A 21,735-nucleotide genomic window follows, 5' to 3' on the forward strand; every position below is an offset into this window, starting at 1 on the left:
GGGAGGCGAGCCAATAGCCACCCCTAACCTTCGGTGCCAGTAGTACGGTCCGCCCCGCCCGCCCCCTCCTGCCCTCCCGCAATGGTACATCCCCCCCTCCCCACTCCAGTACAGATGCGGAACTGGTGCGAGGCGCGGAACGCAGGGAGTCTGCGCTGCAGGCCTCCGCGCGCCCCCGGCCCCGCCCCGCGTCGTGCAGCCCCGCCCCCCGGCCCAGGTGAGGAGACGAGCTGAGGCCTCTGGCCTCGCACCGATCCGAGCCCGGATCCCGGATCCCCGAGCCCGAGCCCCGGGAGGGCAGGGAGGGACAAGACTGAGGTTCGAGGGAGCCCGCGGCGGACGGAACGTCAGAAGGGGAGGGGGCGGTCAGGAACGATGGGGGCTCTGAGGGGGAAGGAGGGGTCTCGGGATGGGGGCTCTGAGGGGATGGAGAGGTCTAGGGGGACGGGGGAGAAGGAAAAATGAGAGCGGGGCTGTCAGGAAGCATGAGGGGATGGGGGCTCCAAGGGGGAAGGAAAGGTCTTGGGGTGGAGGCTGTCAGGAAGGCTTAGAGGAGGGGGGCTTTATGAGGAAGGGGTCTTGGGGTCAGGGTTCTGAAGAGGATGGAGAGGTCTGGGGGATGGGGGATGGGCTACAGGAAGGATTAGAGGAGGGGGGCTTTATGAGGAAGGGGTCTTGGGGTCAGGGTTCTGAAGAGGAGGGAGAGGTTGGGGAATGGGCTGCCAGGAAGGCTTAGAGGAGGGGGGCTTTATGAGGAAGGGGTCTTGGTCTGGGGGCTCTGAAGAGGAGGGAGAGGTCTGGGGGATGGGCTGCCAGGAAGGCTTAGAGGAGGGGGGCTTTATGAGGAAGGGGTCTTGGGGTCAGGGTTCTGAAGAGGAGGGAGAGGTCTGGGGGATGGGCTGCCAGGAAGGCTTAGAGGAGGGGGGCTTTATGAGGAAGGGGTCTTGGTCTGGGGGCTCTGAAGAGGAGAGAGAGGTTTGGGGATGGGGGTGAGGGCTCTGGGGATAGAGGCTGTCAGGAATTAGGAAGTGGGAATTGTGAGAAGTAGGGGATGGACGGGTTATCACGATTGGGAATTGGGGGCTTTCAGGGAAGATTCGAGAATGGGGGCCCAAAGGGGGTTGGTCCTTGTTAGAACTGGGGGAGAGAGGCTCTGAGCACAGGGAACTCTGAGGAAGGACTGTGGACTGGGGATTTTGAGGTGGTGGGGACTCAGGAGAGGACAGTAAGGGCTTTCAGAACTGAGGGAGCTTAGCCCAGTACCTGGCACATAGTAATAATAAATATTATTTAGTAATATAATTTAGTATATTTATGTTATAATTTAGTAATATTTATAATTTAGTAATACATAGTAATAATAAATAATAAATGGTTGATTTATTGCATAGGAGGATAGGGTTCTGAGGAATGATGGAGGTTGGGGCTTCTGAATGAAGATTGAGAGGAAGGGGGTTTCTGATGGGGTGGGGGGTTCTCAAGGAGGACTGGGGGGTTGGGGACTCTGTAGGATCATGAGGCTGGGGTGGGGAGATGGGGGCCCTTCAGGAGGCTGGTTGGCTCTTGGAGGATTGAGTGGACTGAGGACTCAGAATGAGGGTGAAGGATGCTGAGGGAAAATTAGGGGAAATGGGGACTAACAGTATTCCAGAGCAAAAGGAATTGGGCCCCTGAGAGGAAAGAAGATTGAGGAGCTCCAGGCTCAAGTATTTGCTCTCTGATTCTGCCTGAAGAGTATGTGGTGCTGCCAGCTTGGAGGAGGCCTGTGCTCCTGGGGAGAGGGGAGGAGGAGAACTGTCCAGCAGGCGTGGGAGTGGGAAGATCTGTCTAGCTAGCTCTGGGCTACTCAGCTGAGACAGCTTCTGGCTTCTTGTCTTTTTTATCTTTGGGTGTTACTGAGTGTTTTCTGGAGAGAACCGGTGCTCACAGAACTGCTTTCTCTCCTTATGACCAATTTCCCTCAGTGCATCTTTTGATTTCTCTCTTCTTTCGCTACCAGCCTCCCCTGCCCACTTCCTTTTCCTATTTTCCTCTCGTCTGCAAACTCCCCCCTTCTCCCCACTGCTCCCCTACACACTGGACCAGGCTTGGCTGATGCGATTGCAAGGTCATCGAGTGGGGGAGGAGAGCCTCCCATCATGCTCACGTCAGCAGAGATGTCACATCTCCCACTAGCCCCTGTGGTTTTTATTGTCAGATAAAACCCCAGTGAAGCAGCGTGTCCATTGAGGGCTGAAGTGACATAACTAATTTAAAGGCTTCTTGATTCTAAATGTGTATTTAAGCGGCTTGCTTGGTGATTCAGGACCTCTGGTGTCGTGAGTGTCCCTAGAGCCTCTGATCTTTCTGAAGGGGATGGAAGCAGGAACCAGGGGCTTTTGAGATTAGTAGATGTGGTTGAAACAAGGGAAGACTCTGAGTGTGAAGTTTGTAATAAGAAATTGTGTGGGTTAGAGGCATTACTCATGGGGTTGGACTCTCAGGGGAGTAGTCCTAGCAAAGACCTGACCGTCTCTCTCACCCATTTTAACCAAAGCTAGTGACTGCTAGTAGAATTTGAATTGTGAGATGGGATCTGGCCCCAAGGCTCCCATGTTGGTCAGCTCTTAGTTTAGGCCACAAAAAGATACTTCCAGAGTAATTGTTATTGTTCTTAGTAATCTCGGCAGATTGAGGGGTAGCCATGACTAATATCTAACTGTTATGAAATGGCTCCTCATGAGAAGGAAGGGTCCACTATGGACAGGCCTGTCGCCCAGTGAACTGGTAGAAGAAGCAACGAGTGAGATCTCTGAGATTTCCCCAAGGGGCAGCTTGTTGAGTGAGACTCCACGTAAACAGGTTTCGTGGCTCAGCTTTGAGCTCTGGTCCGGCAGATTTGCTTGTGCTCTAAATGTTCATTTTATCCTCTTTCTTCCAAGGCATTTTTTGGCCTTCATAATTTTTCAAAGAAGGGATTTTTTTTTTACCACCTCTTCCAGCCTGTTTCTTTCTTCCTTTCTTCTCTGTACAGCTCCCCAGTTGGGCTTGCTGATCTGAGTTCAGTTCTGTAGTGTTACCCTACCCTCTGCTGTATACTGATGCCTGTATTAAGAGGTGAGGGAACAAAGGGGCTGACTGAATCGATAGCCAGGTTGCTGATGGCCCAAGGGAAGCATATGGAGCAGTCACTGCCTTGGTTTTGATTATGCAGTGGAGAGGAATTGATGATAAGATCCAGACTGAGTGAATGTGGATGCTGAAGATGGGTCAAAGGACAGGGTAGCTATGAGTGTTGTAATAAGGAGAAGAGAGAAGCTCGTAGATCTAGGGAGGATGTATGATCATGGGCTCTGGGCCACTCCAGCTCAGCTCTCACATTTAGTCACCAAGGAGGGGAGGGCCTTTAACTGCACTATAAATAGTGCTGAGAGCTAGAGTTGCTATGGAGATAGAACTGAATCCTATTACCTGTAGGTCCTACTATCGTGTGTTTATTGGGGGATAAGAGGAATGCCAGACGAAGCCTATGGGTAGGGTGCATGAGGAGGATAGGCTAAGTCATGTACGTTATTTTGTAGGGGAGAACTGGGTGTTGACTGTACCAACAAGGCCCTAAGCATATAGTAAGTTTACATGTCCATCAGTCTGTGTGCATATATGCAAGCAGTGGGGTGTGTGTGTGTGTGTGTGTGTGTGTTGTGTATAGGTATAATAAATAGGGCTCTCCCTGATGTGTGTATTTAGTGTGGGCACATGTAGAACTCTGGCACATTGTAAACCAGCCCTGGAAGGGATTATGGAGAGAGATGAAGTAGTTGGTTGGCATTATTCTCATTTAAGACTTCTTAAGCTTTTCCTAATTTTGGACATATAGCTTAGTAATTCACCGAGCCTCCCTTCCTTTCCCCACTTCCCACTCCCCACTTCTAGGGGATAGCAGGTATGCCACTGAGTATTCCTTCTTTCATTTCCTGATGTTGACAACATATAGTAGGGGGGAAAGATCCCATGATCTCCTTTGCTCTCTCCTATTCTTGACTTTAATACTGGGTTCACTGGAGAAAATTCAGCACCAAGGGCAGAACTCTTGGCTGTGGCTCCTTGGCCCTAGAGCAGGGGGAGAGGGGCAAAAGGAGCATAGAGATTTTGATTTTTAAGCTCTCAGGTTATAACACTATTTGTGTTGTAACAGTTACTGCTGCTAGCCCACCTAAATTAGGTATACAGTCTTTATAATAGTCTGAATCAAGATGAATTCAGAATAGTGGTGAAAGTAGAAGGTGGTTTGGTTTTGATCTAGTCCTGGAGTCAATGATTAGGTAGGCTCAAGGCTCTAGTTTGATTCAGAAACCCATTGAAATGGACCTAAAATCCCATGGCTGCCCTGAAAGTGACCTCATTTCTCTTAATCAGGAAGACAGAGGATCAGACTGGACCTGCTATGAAACAAATCACTCCCCCCACCCCAGGTGGGGCCAAAAATAAACTAGCTAAAGGGAGGGGGGGAGTAAAATTTGTCCTTCTGCATTATGTTTGACTCATTCTCAGCTCATAAGCCAAAATGGAGTGCCAGGCTGCGAGAGTGTTCTTTTCTCCATCCCTTATTCTGCTGAGTTAGAGGATATGATGACTTGTTCTCTGATGCCCATATCTAAGGATGATGTTAGGGGAGTTAGGGGAGGGCTAATCACCTAAGCACAGCAATGGAGCTTCTCACTGCCTTTCTTCCTTTAGATTGCCATCATCAGCTATTTCCGGAATTCTCTCTGATTCCCAGTCAGATGCCCTGAAGTTTCTCTGAGATGAGCAGGTGATTTGGAATCATGGTGCAGAAGAAGAAGATTTGCCCTCGATTACTCGACTACCTAGTGATCATTGGGGCCAGGTAATGTTATAGGGGTTGGTTTTCTAGACTTAGGACTCCCCCGTACTCCTTCCTCCTTAAAAACATTCTATTGAAGTAGTGTGGTTTTTACATTGCTGTCACTTCCCCATGACCCTCCCCCCATTCTTCCCTCACATCCCCTGTCCAGACTAGGAAGCAAAGAACGAAGAAATACCGTTAAGCTGGTCAGATCAGTGCATCGCCTGTGCCCGTTCCCTCTGGGCAACCTCGAAGGCGTGCTAGTTTCTCCGTTCCCTGCTAATGCTGAGTTGCTTCTCAGTTTTACTGTGCTCTTTCAACCTGGTAGGGGAAACTCAGGCGGATAAGGAAAGAACTGACTGGCTGGGAGTGAGTATCGGTACATAGATACAGATCCTAGCACAGGGGTTCTTCGCCTGAGGTAAAGAACTTGTGAACTTGTTTTTATTGATATTTTGATAATTATGTTTCAATATTGTTGGTTTTCCTTATAATCCTATGTGTTTCATTGTATGCATTTAAAAACATTATTCTAAGAAGTAGCCCATTGGCTTCACCAGAGTTCCAGGGAGGTCATGACACAAAAAAGGTGAAGAAGCCCTGTCCTAGTAGCTTCATGGTTCAGGGCAAGTCACTCTGTTTTTTCATATTTCCATTTCCTTTTCCTTCAAGAGGAAAATGAGAGTTTGTTCTCCCGTCTATATCTCTGAACGATCTTTTTGTAATTCATGAGCGTGCAAAGCAGTCTTGCACCATGAGCTTCTCAAGCACAACTGTGTTAACTTCCTACCTTTCCTGTTGGATTCAGTGTCTGTGGTGAGGTGAGGGTCTGATAAATGTGGATCCCCTAACACTAGGGACCCCATTTAGTCAAACCATTATCTGGGGCCACAGAGCATCCAAGATCTAGCTTGTGGGTCTAAAATGGAAGCATGAGTTAATTTATTGATGAGTAACAACAGGACTAGTAGCTGGCATTTCTGCAGCTCTTTAAGGCTTGCAGAGTGCTTTACAGGCAGGACTTCCTTTGATCCTTATAACAATCTGGTGAGATAGGTGCTTCAAGTATTATGGTCACCATTTTACAGATGAGGAAACAGAAGTTCAGTTATGTGCCCATCTAGAAAGCATTGGAGGTAGGATTTAAACCCATATCTTCATGACTCTAAGCCTGTCGCCAGACCCACTAGGCCACACTGTCTCTGCTGCTTTGTGATGACTGAAATTAGGCAGCCCCTTTGGTCCCTGTGTCCCTGTTGGGTGACTGGGCTGGTTTTATGTCCTTCAGGCAACCAAGCAGTGACAGTGTGGCCCAGACCCCAGAGCTGCTCCGGCGCTACCCCTTGGAGGACTACCCTGAATTCCCCCTTCCTCCAGATGTGGTGTTCTTCTGCCAGCCTGAGGGATGTCTGAGCGTGCGGCAGCGGCGCATGAGCCTGCGTGATGACACCTCCTTCGTCTTCACCCTCACTGACAAGGACACTGGAGTTACTCGCTATGGCATCTGTGTCAACTTCTACCGCTCCTTCCAGAAGCGGATGCCCAAGGAAAAGGTGGAGGGTGGTGCAGGGCACCGCACAAAGGAAGCTGCCAAGGCCACTCCCACTCCAGAGGAAGCAAGCACAGAGAAGTCAGAGAGCAGTCCTTCTTTGCAGCCCCCCAGTGCTGACTCAACCCCTGACGGGAACCAGTCTCCCCAGGGCAAGCGCCGGGCTAAGGGGGGGAGCCGCTCCCGCAACAGCACCCTGACATCCCTGTGTGTGCTCAGCCATTACCCTTTCTTCACGACTTTCCGAGAGTGTCTGTATACCCTCAAGCGTTTGGTGGACTGCTGCAGTGAGCGACTACTCGGCAAGAAACTGGCCATCCCCCGAGGGGTACAGAGGTACAAGGGTGCCACTGACCTGACCATCTGGTCCCCAGAGGCGAAGAGAGGATGTGTTTGGGGCTTCACCATAGCTGATGACCAAAGGGTGTGAGGGCCTGGCATTCTCTCTTTTGGAAAGGCCCTAAATCCCCCTTGATCTGGTTGAGTCTGGAGCTAGAGGCTAGTCGAGGCAAATCCAGCCTCCTGTGTATGGGTCTCCTGGTTAAGCAGCAGGGTTTTAGAGAGTTGGGCTCCCTACAGCGTTCCCATTTGGAAAAAAGACAATGAATTTTATGTTCATGATGGGCAGTAGAGCAGACCCTACCCACCCTATGTGTTGTCGTTCCTTCTTAACCTGCTTCTTCCTGTGGTCAAATCATGACTGAGTCCAGTGTGAGGCTATTCTTATCATTTCTTCCATTCTAGTTACAGATCTTCTCTCCTTTGGATGCTTTGGGTTGCAATGGAATAGTCAGTCATTACCCTTTTATTAAGCACCTACTATGTGACAGGCTAGGCACTGGAGATAGAAAGGAAGGCAAAAGATAGTCTTTGCTCTGCAGGAGCCCTGATGGTTAGGTGGCTTTTTTCTGTTGGTTATGTCTCAGGGACACCATGTGGCGCATTTTCACGGGTTCCCTCCTGGTAGAAGAGAAATCCAGCGCCCTTCTGCATGACCTTCGTGAGATTGAAGCCTGGATCTATCGATTGTTGCGCTCTCCAGTGCCCATATCTGGCCAGAAGAGAGTGGACATCGAAGTTCTACCCCAGGAGCTACAGCCTGCTCTGACCTTTGCCCTCCCTGACCCATCTCGATTCTCCCTGGTAGATTTCCCATTGCATCTACCCTTGGAACTTCTGGGTGTAGATGCTTGTCTGCAGGTGTTGTCTTGCATCTTGCTGGAGCACAAGGTAAGAGGGCCATTCTCCTGGGGAAGAGGGACTCTGAGAGAGAGAGAGAAAGACATACTAAGGACTCTGACATTCCCATTTGCCGTAGACTACATTGACCTAATCTTCTAGAGAGAAAGATCATTAAACCTCTTTGAAGGAGGAGCTTTAGGATTGCAGAATAGGGATGAAGTTATTGAGGCAAAGGGACGTGTTGGAAAGAAATTACTGACGTCACAGAGAAGAGTCAGGAAGGCTTTCTGGGCGTTGGGAGGAACGTGATGAAAAGAAGTGTAATTTGGGGGCTGATGGCAGGCGTCCCCTCGATCGTATGCCGAAGTGTGAGCCATTCTTGGATGGCTTTGTGGCAGGTGGTGTTACAGTCCCGGGACTACAATGCACTGTCCATGTCAGTGATGGCATTTGTGGCAATGATCTACCCCCTAGAGTACATGTTTCCTGTTATCCCATTGCTTCCTACTTGCATGGCGTCTGCAGAGCAGGTGAGTCTCATTGTGGCTTTTGGCTCTTTCACCTCTATTGTCCCATCCCTGGCTGTGAGGGAGAAAGGCCCAAAGGACAGGAAGGTTGTGGAGGCAGTGTTACCTTCTCTGACAAAATTCTGTTTTGGTGTATGGGATCGATTGGGTTGGAGTGTGCTGTCTGTGCTTCATTCTTTGTGTTCCACCCATAGCTGCTTTTGGCCCCTACCCCTTACATCATTGGGGTCCCTGCCAGCTTCTTCCTCTATAAACTGGACTTCAAGATGCCAGATGATGTATGGCTGGTGGATCTGGACAGCAATCGGGTGAGACACGTGGCTGGGGATGGTGGGATTATCTACGGTGGAGCTCTACTTTTTGTCTTCAGCCTGCACCCGAGCTAGTCTTTGAGGTCACTGCTGTAGTTGAACAAGGAAAAAAAGTGTTGCTTCTATTTTATTAACTAGCAGGAGAGTGGTACAAATGAAAGGCCCTTAGCTTTGTCCTAAAGGGTGCAATCATCCAATTTCCTCCCAGAATTAGGTGCTTTTTCCACATCCTTTGAGAGCTGTCAGACAGTGGTGACTGGGAAGGAGCCCAAATATAGTCCTAGATCATAGGATTTAAAGCTGGGCATCCAACCTCACCTTATATAGGTGAGGAAATGAGCCTAGAGAGGGGAAGAGGCTTTTCTAACATCACATAGGTAGATATAGGCAGTTGTCTCATGGCTTACCTTGGGGACTGGGACCAGTAGTCATCTAGACTGTGGGAGGAAGCTTCTCTATCAATATTCTGTAGCTTCAGTGGGTTCTCATTGTGGCTGGTGGCCTCAGTTTAGGCATCCAGGCCTGTGTACAGTTTCATTCAGCAGACATTTATTCAGGATCTTTTTTGTGTAGAGCTAGGTTCTTATTAGTGTGAATAATGAATTCCCCAAAGTGATTGCATATGTTTGAATTCTCACTACCCAAAGTTACAGTTATATAAAACATGATTAATTTTTCCGGCCCAATGAAAATATGTGGTACAAATTCAAATAATACAACCATTGATTCTTTGCACTAATCAGGACTTAGCTGTGTAACATTGTGCTCAGCTCTAGGAGAGATAACAGACCTTAGACAAAACACAGGCTACCCCTGTGGATCTTATAGTCTAGCCACATATACAGATGACTGTGAAACATCGAAATCTATAAGCGCACTATAGAGGTGAAAAACAAAGGGGGAAACGGTCACTTCAGAATGTGGCATGAGGGAAAGGCTTCATGGAAGGGGTGGTCTTTGAGTTAGGCTTTAAAGAATGGGTAGGAAGACTTCAACAGATAAAGAGAAGTGATACCAGCTAACATTGTATATAATGTTTTACAAAGCATTTTGGCTTACATCTGTCATCTCATTTGATCTTAAAATCAACCTGGTGAAGTAGGTATTATTCTGCCCATTTTCCAGATGAGGAAACTGAGACTCAGAGGTGAAGTGGCCTGCCCATGGTCACCTGCCTAGTCACTGTCAGTGTAAGGATTTGAACCCAGGTGTTTTGGTCCGAGGTGTTGGACTCTGTTTGCTAGTTGATCTTTTGGTGAGGTGCTTCTCAAAGAAGCTTCTGACACATCCTAAAACAGTCACTGTGCTCTGCCTGCTATAGGTGATTGCACCAACCAATGCAGAGGTATTGCCCATCCTGCCAGAGCCCGAATCCTTAGAACTGAAAAAACACTTGAAGCAGGTGAGTGGAGGAAGGGAAAGGGCAGCTACGGGTGCTCCAGCGCGGGCCTGCTGGGGTGGGGGGCTAGAGGACAGATCTCTAGGAAACAACCTCACACCTTATTGCGGGAAGTCAGGGTCATCTCAAATACAGCTTCTCTTAGCTTCCTGTGCATATCCTGCCCCTGTCTAATATGCTCCTTACACCTTACGAGCAATCTGTTTGTCCTTGTTTCTCTGTTGTTTGCATGGCCTTGGAACTGTTGCTGACTCAAAGAATGTATAGGTCTGGAATTTGACTCAGTACTCTTTATGGGGTCTTTTCTTATATTTTCCTCTTAAACCCCAGGTCTCTGTAGTGTCTTTGCTTCTGAAATCCCTTTCCTGGTTTGGTCCATTCCATCGATTTTTTATTGGTTTCTGTTCTTCCTCCTCCCACACGCTGCATGCAGTACTTGAAGGTAACACGTGTGAATTCCCCGTCTTGGGCTTTGTTGTGCTTGTCCTCCGGGGCCATCCCCTGGAGGCTGTGCTTCTCACTCAGCACTTCATAATTCCCTTCCCCTCTCTTGTGTCATCTGAGGCATTCAGTGGTAGCTCTTAGTGATAGCAGTGTTGTTTTAAATGGGTCACCCTGTATCCTCCGTTGCTTTCCCCGTTTCCCTGCTGGTGATGTCATGTGATCTGCCCTTTGCTGCAGGGGCTGGTGAGGGTGAGTGCAAGTCGTTCACCGTAGTTTTCTCCTGATATTTCTTCACCACTGGTGACTTTTTAGCAGGCATCGTGAGGAAGAAATGAAGAAAGACAGATGAGAGAATAAATATGTTCAAATGTTGATGGAAGCCAGAACTAGAGTTATCCCTCTGGGGCTCATTGGTTTTGAGTCTGTGAGATTTCAGCTTTGATGATTATGGATGACTTGGTTAAGAATCCTTGTGCCCTTAGGAAGAGGTGTCTATATGACTGGAATTATCTTTCACACACTCGGGCATTTTGATCCATATTTTAGGACAGAGATCTTTGGGATAGTCGGGTCACAGATGTATGGTTTGTAATTTATGAGGCCAGTTCCTCTTCACAAGCCTCCACTACCTCAGGCTAGAGTGAAAGACAGAGGCCCTGACACTGAAGAGGCCTTTTCCCAGGAGACAGCTGCTTATTTCCCAGGATTCTCTTCTTCTTGATAAAGTGTGTCTTATTCCACAGGCACTGGCCAGTATGAGTCTGAACACCCAGCCTATCCTCAACCTGGAGAAGTTCCATGAGGGCCAGGAGATCCCACTACTCTTGGGAAGGCCGTCCAGTGATTTGCAGTCCACACCTTCCACTGAATTCAATCCCCTCATCTATGGCAATGATGTGGATTCAGTGGATGTGGCCACTAGGTGAGATCAAGCATGCCTGTATGGGGAGGAGTTCTCGAACCTGGTCTCCTTGGTGCTCTGGACAAGCTTGGAGCCTGGGTACTTCTCTTCTGTTGGGTTTTTAAATATGTAAAATTGAGACCATAACGTTGGCTTTTATCTTCCCACTTTGAAGTTTCTGATTGCTAAGATAGGAGGAAGTAATAAAACAGAAATGGTTTAGAGTAGCAGAAAGCTCATCACACTTAGAAACCTCTTAGATGCATGCAAGCACTTATGAAAGGCCTGCTGCGTGCCAGATGTTGTGCTGGGTGCTGAGGGCACAAATATAAAACATGGCGTCCTTCCTGCTGTGGAGGGAGACACGGCGTCGCCTTGGGTAAGCGTGATGCCAGGCAGGAGCGAGCGGGGCAGAGGGGCTGTTCAGATTAGACACAGTGTCCCGGACTGCCTGAGGAGGGAGGGAAGACTGTCAGCTGGGGGAGTTAATAGAAGGAGGCGGGTGTGGAGGAAGTAGCGCCAGGGCTGAGTCTTGGGTGATGAGGAGGATTCTTTTTTTTTCCCTGTGGCCCTTTTTTAAATTAATTTAATTTAATTTATCGACAATCATTTCCATAAGCTTTTGAGTTTTACATTTTTCTCCCCCTCCCCAAGATGGCGCGCAATCTGATCTAGGCTGTACATATACATTCCTATTAAACATATCTTCACATTAGTGATGTTGTAAGGAAGAATTAGAACCATTAGGAGGAACCACAAGACAGAGAAAACAAAACAAAACAGAAGAAAAAAGAGCAAATAGTCTGCTTCCATCTGCATTCAGACTCCATAGTTCTTTCTTTGGATGTGGGGAGCGTTTTCCATCGTGAGATGATGAGGATGCTTAGAGGTGGAAGTGAGGTACGTTCCAGGCGAGTAGAGGTGAGCGTGGTCTGTGTAATGGGACGAGGTAGAAGCTGGCATATTCCAGTTTGAATGAAAGGGAGTAATGTGAAAAAGATTGGGAAGCTGGCTTGGGGGCCAGCTAAAGGATTTTACCCTGGATGCAGCAGGGAGCCCCTGAAAGTCTTTGATCAGAAGAGTGACAGGGTTAAACCTGGAGCTTAAGATGATTTTGGCGGCTATGTGAAGTTTTCATTTATAGAGAGAATGCCAACGCTTCTCATAGAATATCCACTTTTCAACTCACTTTTCATAGAATATCCACTCATTGGGCATTGGACAAGGTTCTCTCACTTACAGTACCAACAGATAAATTAATGGTTATAGATTGTCTAAAAACTAAGACTTTTAGTGCCACCTGTCCCCTTTGCTACCACTCTGTGACCACCACTGAAGAAGAGGAAGGAGGTCACTTAAGCCTGAGGGATAGGCTCGTTGTAAAGGAAGTAAAAGAGAATTGCAGCTAAATGGGAGACTGACCCATAGGCTGTCCTTGGAGGAGCCAGTAAAGGAATTGGCCAAGTTGGTTTTGTCATGAGTTCCAAAGCAATGAGAGACATCATTTGGGGGATATTTGGTTACTGAGTGCTTGTGGTAAATCATTGCAGAAAATCACCATGAAAATAATTGAAGCTTATAGGGAAGGACAGCATGTGTGTGTATTTGTATGTATGTATGTGTGCATATATAGGCACGTGTATATATATAGCTGTGTGACCCTGGGCAAGTTGCTTAACCCCATTGCCTACCCCTCCCCCCCAAAAAAAGACTATAAATTGCCAAAAAGGTTCTGATTTGTATTAGGAAAAGGAATTGGCTTATTGAGGATTTCCCTATAATGAGGGATGTGCTAGTAAGTAAATGTTCAATGATTGGCTCTCTGAAACGAAAACACGTACGTAGGAAAAATAAATGAATATGGTAACTATTGCCCTGTGTACCTACTTTTCCCATCCATAACATTTATATAAGAGTAATCTGCATGCATACCGAGGGCATCTTTGATGAGTTTATCAAAAGGGAAGGCAGGCTTTCATCAGTGATGGTCTATGACAGACCTTTACCGTAACGTAATTGCAGGACAGATATGATCCTACTGTATTTATTGACTGTAAGAAGGCATTTCATTTGGTAAAGCAAAATTCCACCTTTTAAAAGGCTCTTCTTCACCAAGGTATTTCCCACATGTATGTCAGGATTATACAAGATTCCTTGAAAGATATAACAGAGAGCCTGGTTTGACTTCCCTTGGGTCATTAATACCAGACACATGCTCGCCAGAGATGAGATTTCCCTCCTCCGAAGGAGGCATACAGCATAGGGTTCAAGTTAAAGAGGACTTCCCTATAAATGGTGAAGTCTGCCCAATGCGCCTGTTTGGGGACAACATTGTGCTGATTGCATCAAGTGCTGGAAGCTACTCAAGCAAGTGTGACCGAAGGTCTCACCCAGGAAAAGCCAAGGGCATAAAGAATGGCTTTTATCCTACTGGTGGGGAACCTGTGGCCTCAAGGCCACATATGGCCCTCTAGGTCCTCGAGTGTGGCCCTCTGACTGAATCCAAACTTCACAGAACAAATCCCCTTAATAAAAGAATTTGTTCTGTAAAACTGGGACACGGTGATGACCTAGAAGTCAACATGTGGCCTCAAGGCCTCAGGTTCCCCACCCTTGATCCAGACTGTGATGTGTAGCAATGCCAGACAACTTGTTAAGTTCCATTGGTATATTTATCTTGGACAGACCTTGCGGAAGGATATTATCAAAATATTATCCTGAGGCACACACGTTGGGCTGAAACAAAGACCAGTCTTTTAAGTACCAACATTTTTCTATACCCTGTGTTGGGGAGAGATTGAAGACAAAAGAAAAAGGGCGTGGCAAAGGATGAGATGGATATATGGTATTATGGAAACAACAAACATGAACTTGGATAGACTTCAAGAAATAGTGCAGGATAGAAAAGCCTGGTGTGCTATGGTCCATGGAGTGTCCAAAGAGTTGGACACAACTGAATGATTGAGAAACAAAATTTTTTCTAATATTGTGTGGCCATGAGTCTTGAAATATTATAGTCTTTAAAGATTGAAAAAAAAGTATCCAGAGGACAATAGGAGGAATGTGATGGGTAAGAGAAGGCTGTAACACATCACAAACGAGTAATTACAGAGGTGAAAGGAAGTAAAGGATGTATTCAAAGAAATGTATGAGTGAGAAAGACGTTGGGCTGGTCACCTGGAGAGTGCAGGAGATAACGGGTAGGCCTTGTGTTTCACTGAATCCTTAGGATATTAATAAAAATTGAGGAAGGCCCCAGGACACTGAGTGGACTCTCTGTAACACACTTATAAGAGGATATGGACAAGAATGACCACGATGGGCATGTGTGGATGGGCTAAGGCATGCACTGGTGGAAGAATTGCCCATGTCAGTGATTCACAGATATATTTGAATATCTAACTGAAACATGAATTAAATATAATATTGAGAATGGAAACAAAGAGACCGATTAGATGCTTTTACATTATTCCAAGCCAAAGATGATGAAGGCTTGAACCTGAACTAGAGTGGTGGCCTAGTCTGAATGGAAAAGAGACAGATGCCAGATTTTTAGATAGAGCCAACAGGAATTAGTTGCTGATTGATTCTTCCCGCTTTTTCATCCCTGAATCCAAAGAAGATTCTGAGATTTCAAACCAGTGACTTGAACATTCATCCACAAAAATAGGGGTGTTTGGAAAAGGGTGGGTTTAGGAAGAAAGAAGAATTTCCTTTATTACATGTTAAATTGAGTGGAATTGAAGGTGCTGGTGCAAATATCTCAGTAATGTGCAGCAGATAGTGAGGGGAGAAATTAGCTCTATGTGTGTGTGTGTGTGTGTGTGTGTGTGTGTGTACATACACAGATATGTTTGGGAGTCATCTGCATAGTGGTACCAATTGAACCCATGAATGTGGAGTGTGGAACCCAAGGTCGAGAGTGTAGGGAACAGATCCTTGTTTAAGGAACGGGAAATAGACGATTGACCAGCAAAGGCAGCCAAGGAGAAGACAGACAGGAAGGAGGAAGATGAGGGGAAGGCATTGTCACAGGAGCCGGGGGAGGAGAGAGTATCTGGAAAAGCATGTTGAAAGCTATAGAGATGCAAGGAGGATGAAGACTAAGAAAAGGCCATCGGAGCTAGCAATGTGGAAACGTTTGGAAACCTTCAAGAGAGCAATGCCTGTAGAGTGGTGATGCTGGAAGCTTGATTTCAAGGGACTGAAGAGGGAGTGGATGGTGAGGAGGTGCAAGGCAGTGATGGTTAGCGTGAAAGGGATGAGATACAGGAGAATATCTTGAGAGGATGAGGGGGTCAAAAGGTGGGTTGTTTTTTTTTTAGAACAGTATAAACCAGGGGCAGCTAGATGGTACAGTGGATAGAGTACCAGCCCTGGAATCAGGAGGACCTTGAGTTCAAATCTGGCCTCAGACACATAATACTCACTAGCTGCGTGACCCTGGGTGAGTCACTCAACTCCAATTGCCTTGACAAAACAAAACAAAGAACAGTATAAACCTGAACCTGTTTTGGGGTATGACTGTCAAGGCTCATTCCCCTTCACCACTGCTTGTAGCTAAATGGTAGCCTTAGGGGATTGTCTACAACTTTGGAGTCTGAGGGTTATCCCTCAGATGACCCCACCACTATCTTTCTCTTCAGGGTGGCCATGGTGAGATTCTTCAACTCCCCCAATGTGCTTCAGGGTTTCCAGATGCACACACGCACTCTGCGTCTCTTCCCTCGACCTGTGGTAGCTTTCCAGGCTGGCTCTTTCCTAGCCTCACGTCCCCGACAGACCCCCTTTGCTGAGAAGTTGGCCAGGACCCAGGCCGTGGAGTACTTTGGTGAATGGATCCTTAACCCCACCAACTATGCTTTCCAGCGAATCCACAACAGTGCGTACCACTGCCCTTTCATCTTTGCACCCTTCCCTTTTTTTTTTCTTTCCTCTTCCTTTCTTTTGCCCTGCCTGTGCCATACCTTGTTCCTCATTGTTTGCTGCTTTTCTCTCTTGTCCTGTCTGCTGCCAGCTCTTACTAATCATATCTCCTTTCTGGGCAGACATGTTTGATCCAGCCTTGATTGGCGACAAGCCAAAGTGGTATGCACACCAGCTGCAGCCGATCTATTACCGCGTCTATGACACTAACTCCCAGCTGGCTGAGGCACTGAGTGTGCCGCCGGAGCATGACTCTGACTCTGACCCAACTGATGACAGGTGAGCAATGCCTGATGGAAAATGAAGTCTCGTGGCCTTAGGCAGCTGACTTCTGTCCTTCACCCAGTGTCCGATGATGGTCCTTAGGACCCTGGGCTGAATTTTGGTTGCTTTTTCCTTTTCCTCTGTGTCCATGGCCTGGCCCTGGGCCAGGAGGTCACCCTTCTTTCTTGCCTGCATCCTGAACTGTTAGTGTGGCTTTTCTCTATCCCTTCCCACATTCCCCGCTAACAACTTTCTCTTGGGCTTATCACTCTTAACTTGGCAGTGGCAGCGATAGTGTGGATTATGATGACTCAAGTTCTTCGTATTCATCCCTTGGTGACTTTGTTAGTGAAATGATGAAATGCGATATCAACGGTGACACACCCAGTAAGTGCCTTATGGGAAAGTGGGCAAGCTCTGGGCAGAGTCCACAAAGTGGACATTGTATGGGAAGATCTATGCCTTCTCACCCCTGGAATCTTTGTAGATGTGGATCTGCTAACCCATGCAGCCCTGGGGGATGCCAGTGAGGTGGCATTTGATGAACTGCAGGGAAACCAAGGTGATTTGGATGAGCCTGGTCCAGACAGTGAGAATTCCCAGGACAACCCCCAGCCTCGTTCCAGCTCCAGCACCACGGCTAGCAGCAGCCCCAGCACCATCATTCATGGAGCCAACCCTGTGTGTAGGGCTTTGGAAGGGAAGAAGGGTGACAACTATTGTCTAGGATTTGGGCCCCTTCTTGTGGGAAAATGACATTCCCTAGTTCCATCCTCAGCACTAGATTGGACTGGGTCTTACTCATCCCTCTTCTCCCCATGTAAGTGGGTACTGCAGCTTAAAGCCTGCTCCTGCCAAAAGCAATTTTCCTTCTAGGTAGATGTCAGCAGGCTGCTTTTAAGTCTTGACTGAAGCCCCATTTCCACAGATCTTTGGGGGAGAAATGTAGTTAGGGTGGAGATGTCATAGAGACCTTTTCCCATAAGTGTTTCCTGTCCAAGCCCTGAGATTAGGAACCTGGGTGGGCCTGGCTGAATTCCTGGTGAGGTGGGAGTGCAAAAAGGCTTAGTCCAGACTCCATTGACCAGAGCCTGCGTCCTGTGTCCTGCAGGAGTCAGCTGATTTTACAGAGGTGGATGATAAGGCAGCGATGGGATTCTCCAACCCCCTCCGCGCTTTGCCTCCTGGTTTTGGCAAATTAAGCCTGGATAAGCATGAGACAGAGAGTGGGGCCCCCCCAGAGGGATTAGGGCGCAGGCGTGACTATGACAACCCATACTTCGAACCTCAGTATGGATTTCCCGCTGAGGAAGATGAAGATGAAGATGAGCAGGAGGAGAGTTATACCCCACGATTTAACCAAAACCTCAATGGCAGTAGGTAAGAGTTTGAGTTACTCTTTTGGGTATGCCCACTGAGGAGCTTACCAAAGGTCCTCCTTACCAGAGCCAGCCAGGGGAGGGAGGATAACCAGTTCTGCTGTTCTCCTGGCATAGGGGTTGGGGTTTGGGGAGGGGGGCCTGGTTGTAGCAATGTAGTTGGGGCCTATACTTCTCCAAAGGTGAGGCACCTTGGCCTGGAGCTGACAGGTGCTACTATGCATTTCCAAGGGCTCAAAAGCTGCTACGGCCCAGTAGCTTAAAGCTGGCAAGTGATTCAGATGCAGAGTCAGACTCTCGGGCAAGTTCTCCCAACTCCACTGTCTCCAACAACAGCAACGAGGGCTTCGGGGGTATCATGTCTTTTGCCAGTAAGTGCCGTGGAGCTCTGTTGGGCTTTCTCTAAATGTACATGTCTTAATATAGAGTTACTTAGGGAATGTTGATTGAATTGAATTAGATTGAATTCCTCAGCTGTCCCATTCTCTGCATCCGTTGTTGGGCCGTAATTGAGTTAAAGTCACATAGAGCCTCATCTGCGGAGTTTGGGTCCCATTCTTGGACCGCATGGAGATTTTTGTCACAGATCATTGCCAGACTCACACTCTTCTAGGGGTGGGGGAAGGGATGGAGCCAATAGAAGGCGAGAAGACTGCCTACTATGTTTGGCATGCAGGCAACCCTTAATACATTCTTTTCATTCATTCATTTATTTATTTGTTCATTCCTACCTTTGGAGTTTGCTGGAAACAGGATAGCTGTGTGTTTCCCCAAGATAGATACTCAAAAGAGACATCTCCATAGCCATATTCATCAGTGTCTGTTGCTAGGTTGAAGTGCCTCAGCCAAGTTGGACTGGGATTTAAACTCAATTCTTTTTCTTTTGAAAATGTCATCTTATGTCTTTTGTTTTTTCACCACCTACATTTCTGAATGTATTCCTCTTCCCTCTACCCAGCAAGCCAGTCCTTTGTAACAACGAAGATTAAAAAAGCAAGGGAGCAAAGCAGTTCAGCAAAACTAACCAAACCGTCTGCCGCATATGACAGGATGGGCAGCATTCTGTACACACAGTCCCCACTTCTGTAGTGAAGGGAAGGAGGAGCTTCTTCATAACTTTTCTCTGAACCAAGCTGGTTATTGTAATTGCACAATGTTCAGTTCTTCATGTATATTGCTTTTCTGGTTCTGTTTGCTTGTCCCTTCGTAAATTCATGAATGACCCTGGGCTTCCCTGATTTTTATCTCTGCCGTTTCTCATGGTGCAGTAATATTCTACCACATTCATCTAGCTCAGGCAGCAGAACGGTTTGGATTCAGTCAAAGGGCTGCACTTGACGACCTAGAGGGCCACATGTGGCCTCAAGGCCACAGGTTCCTCGCCTCTGAGCTAGCTCAGTTAGTTCTTTTTGTTCTCCTAGTTGATGGCATCTGCTTTGTTCCTCGTCCTTCATGACGACAAAAAGGACGTGGGATCTTTCTTTCTGTCCTTGACCTCTTTGGGATATATTCCTAGCAGCCAGGATCTCTGGGTCAAAGGGTGTAGATATTTTATTTACTTTAGAAGTGTAATTCCAAATTACTTTCCAGAATGATTGGAATAATTCGTAGCTCTCCCAATAGCGTATTAGTGTGCCTGCCTTTCTGTAGCCCCTCCAACATTGTCAGTTTCCACTCTTTATCGTCTTTGCCAATTTTGCTGCATGTGAAGTGAAAACTCAGAGTTGTTTTGATTTTCATTTCTCTTATTATTAGTGATTCGGAGTAGGCACCATAGAAATGCTTATTTCCTTACCCATCCTTTCGGAGGGTGGATTGTAGTGGGCAGTTTTTATTTGAAGAACTGTTAGTTCATATTCTTCAACCACTTATAAATTGGGAAAATGTCCAACCCTTTCTTTGCCTAGTGAAAAAGTCTTTTATGACTTTGGAAGCTGTATGAGCCTGTGTTTGGTGTATGGAGAAGAGATAGCTATACATATGGGGAGTGAGCTTGAGGGTTGACGGTAGATTTAGAAAGGAAACTCGAGTAATGAGTGAGGTCGGCATGAGGTCAGTCAGACACCAGTGCAGCCCTTCATCTAGAACCATCGCCATTCTAATTGCCTTTCCTATATGCCAGTGGCAGGGGAGATTTCGTTGGTAGTTTTAAGACACTGTCTATTTTGTTTGTAAACAGTGCTAGAAAAGTGTGACCCAAATAGAGCTTCCATTTTGCCTGCTTCTAGGCTTGTTTAGGATAGAGGGAAAAAAAACCACAACACTGGGATAGACAATAGGTGGTACAGTAGATAGAGCCCTGGGCCTGGAATCGAGAAGACTCATCTTCCTGAGTTCAAATCCCAGCCTCAGACACTTCCTAGCTGTGTGACCCTGGCAAGTCACTTAACCCTGTTTGCTTCAGTTTTCCTCACCTGTAAAATGAGCTGGAGAAGGAAACAGCAAACCACTGCAGTATCTTTGCCAAAGAAAAACCCAAAAGGAGTCATGAAGAGTTGGACATGACTGAAATGACTGGACAGTAGCAACAACAGACAGTAATTAGTAAGACTAACTGGACTTTGGAGGCTGGGCTGTATTTGAAAAAGGAAGGAAGTGGGGGTGATTCAAAAATGGCAGTTGTGGGGTGGGGAAGAGGGTGGTTTAATACATTATGAACTTTGAAAGTATAATGCCATGATCTCTGATCCTTGTGACTCCTTGATCGAACCGTCTTCCTTGTAGGTAGCCTGTACCGGAACCATAGCACCAGCTTCAGCCTCTCAAACCTTGCACTGCCCACCAAAGGGGCCAGAGATAAGACAACACCCTTCCCTAGTCTCAAAGGTAATCGTAGTTAATGCATCTGATAAATTAGGGTGTTCTAGGAATGATCCTGGGGTCTAGGTGCTGGATGGAGTTCTGTGTATCATGAGCCATTTTGTCTGGCTGTTGTCCCCACACACAAATTCTCGCGTATTTCTCTGCTCATCGTGGGCCATAGACTATTAATAGTTATCAGGCGGATGTTGCTCTCAACTTCAAGGTGAGGTGTTGCTATCTGACTTAGGATTGTGGCATTGTGGGAATGTAGGATTTCTGCTCTTTACAGTGTTAAATCTATCACTGGTATGTTCCTGCTGCTCTAGGTAATACTAGCCCTCATATCCCCAGTACTTAGCACAACGTCTGGCACATTGTAAGCACCAATGGTGTAGTAGATAAGAGTGTTGGACTTGGAGTCTGGAAGACCGAGTTTAATCCTGCCTCAGGATTAGCTATGTGACCTTGGATGAGTCACTTACCCTTTCTCAGCCTCAGTTTACTTATCTGAAAAATGGTAGTAATAATAATAATAGTACCTACCTCTCAAGTTTGTTATGAGGATCAAATGATATAACATATCTGTAAAGGGCTTTGCAGAAGTGCTATATAAATGCTATTATTATTACTATCTGATTGAGAGATTGGCCAATTGTTTGCTATACCTCACCTCCAGAGCTTCAAAGGAGCTGGCTTAGGAGGGTGGCAGAGGACAGTCCAGGGATGCTAAGGTCAAGAAGCCTATTGGTTTGGCTTCTTGCCATCTCAGGGGTTGTATGAAGCCTGGTAGTTGGTTTACTTCTGCTTGAAGTTCTGATGTTTAGTAAATTGCAGTGGTAGCTAACGAAGCCTGAGTGGGTCTATGGGATTCAATATGATCAGTGTTTTCCCTGGATATTGGGCCTGAGAAACTGTGATCAGTCCAGACTGAGAGGGGATTTGATGTGTCCCTGAACTGAACTTTTACTACCAAAAGGCCTACCATGTTTCTTATTGCAGGGAAAAAACAAAGGGAAAATGGGGGGAAATAGTTTGTACGGCTAGTTGGTGTTTCTGAGACCCAGGTGATGCCATTGCAATGTGGGCAGCCGTAGGTGGGAGTACATAGCGGGGGAGTAGAAGGGGTTATTCATGTTCCTGGCGTGCCATTTCACACATTTGAAGGAAACAGCAATTAATGATTCTCTCACTGCATGACCATGCTC

General features: G+C 47.0%; 1 protein-coding gene across 1 annotated transcript in view; it reads left to right on the forward strand.

The window, feature by feature from the left end:
• Positions 1 to 223: 223 nt before the first annotated feature.
• The window catches only part of MADD (MAP kinase activating death domain), a 41,388-nt gene continuing 19,876 nt past the window's right edge, over positions 224 to 21,735 (forward strand). Inside the window, 15 exon segments of the mRNA XM_021009683.1 lie at positions 224 to 318; positions 4,717 to 4,867; positions 6,135 to 6,731; positions 7,322 to 7,625; positions 7,976 to 8,107; positions 8,299 to 8,412; positions 9,737 to 9,817; positions 11,002 to 11,180; positions 15,806 to 16,041; positions 16,208 to 16,364; positions 16,633 to 16,736; positions 16,837 to 17,030; positions 17,461 to 17,729; positions 17,960 to 18,099; positions 20,453 to 20,554. Coding sequence (XP_020865342.1) covers positions 4,806 to 4,867; positions 6,135 to 6,731; positions 7,322 to 7,625; positions 7,976 to 8,107; positions 8,299 to 8,412; positions 9,737 to 9,817; positions 11,002 to 11,180; positions 15,806 to 16,041; positions 16,208 to 16,364; positions 16,633 to 16,736; positions 16,837 to 17,030; positions 17,461 to 17,729; positions 17,960 to 18,099; positions 20,453 to 20,554 — 2,671 coding nt within the window. The 5' untranslated portion in view covers positions 224 to 318; positions 4,717 to 4,805.

Source organism: Phascolarctos cinereus, unplaced genomic scaffold, assembly GCF_003287225.1.
Source record: "Phascolarctos cinereus isolate Bilbo 61053 unplaced genomic scaffold, phaCin_HiC Scaffold_9;HRSCAF=440, whole genome shotgun sequence".
In the NCBI taxonomy this organism is placed as follows: domain Eukaryota; kingdom Metazoa; phylum Chordata; class Mammalia; order Diprotodontia; family Phascolarctidae; genus Phascolarctos; species Phascolarctos cinereus.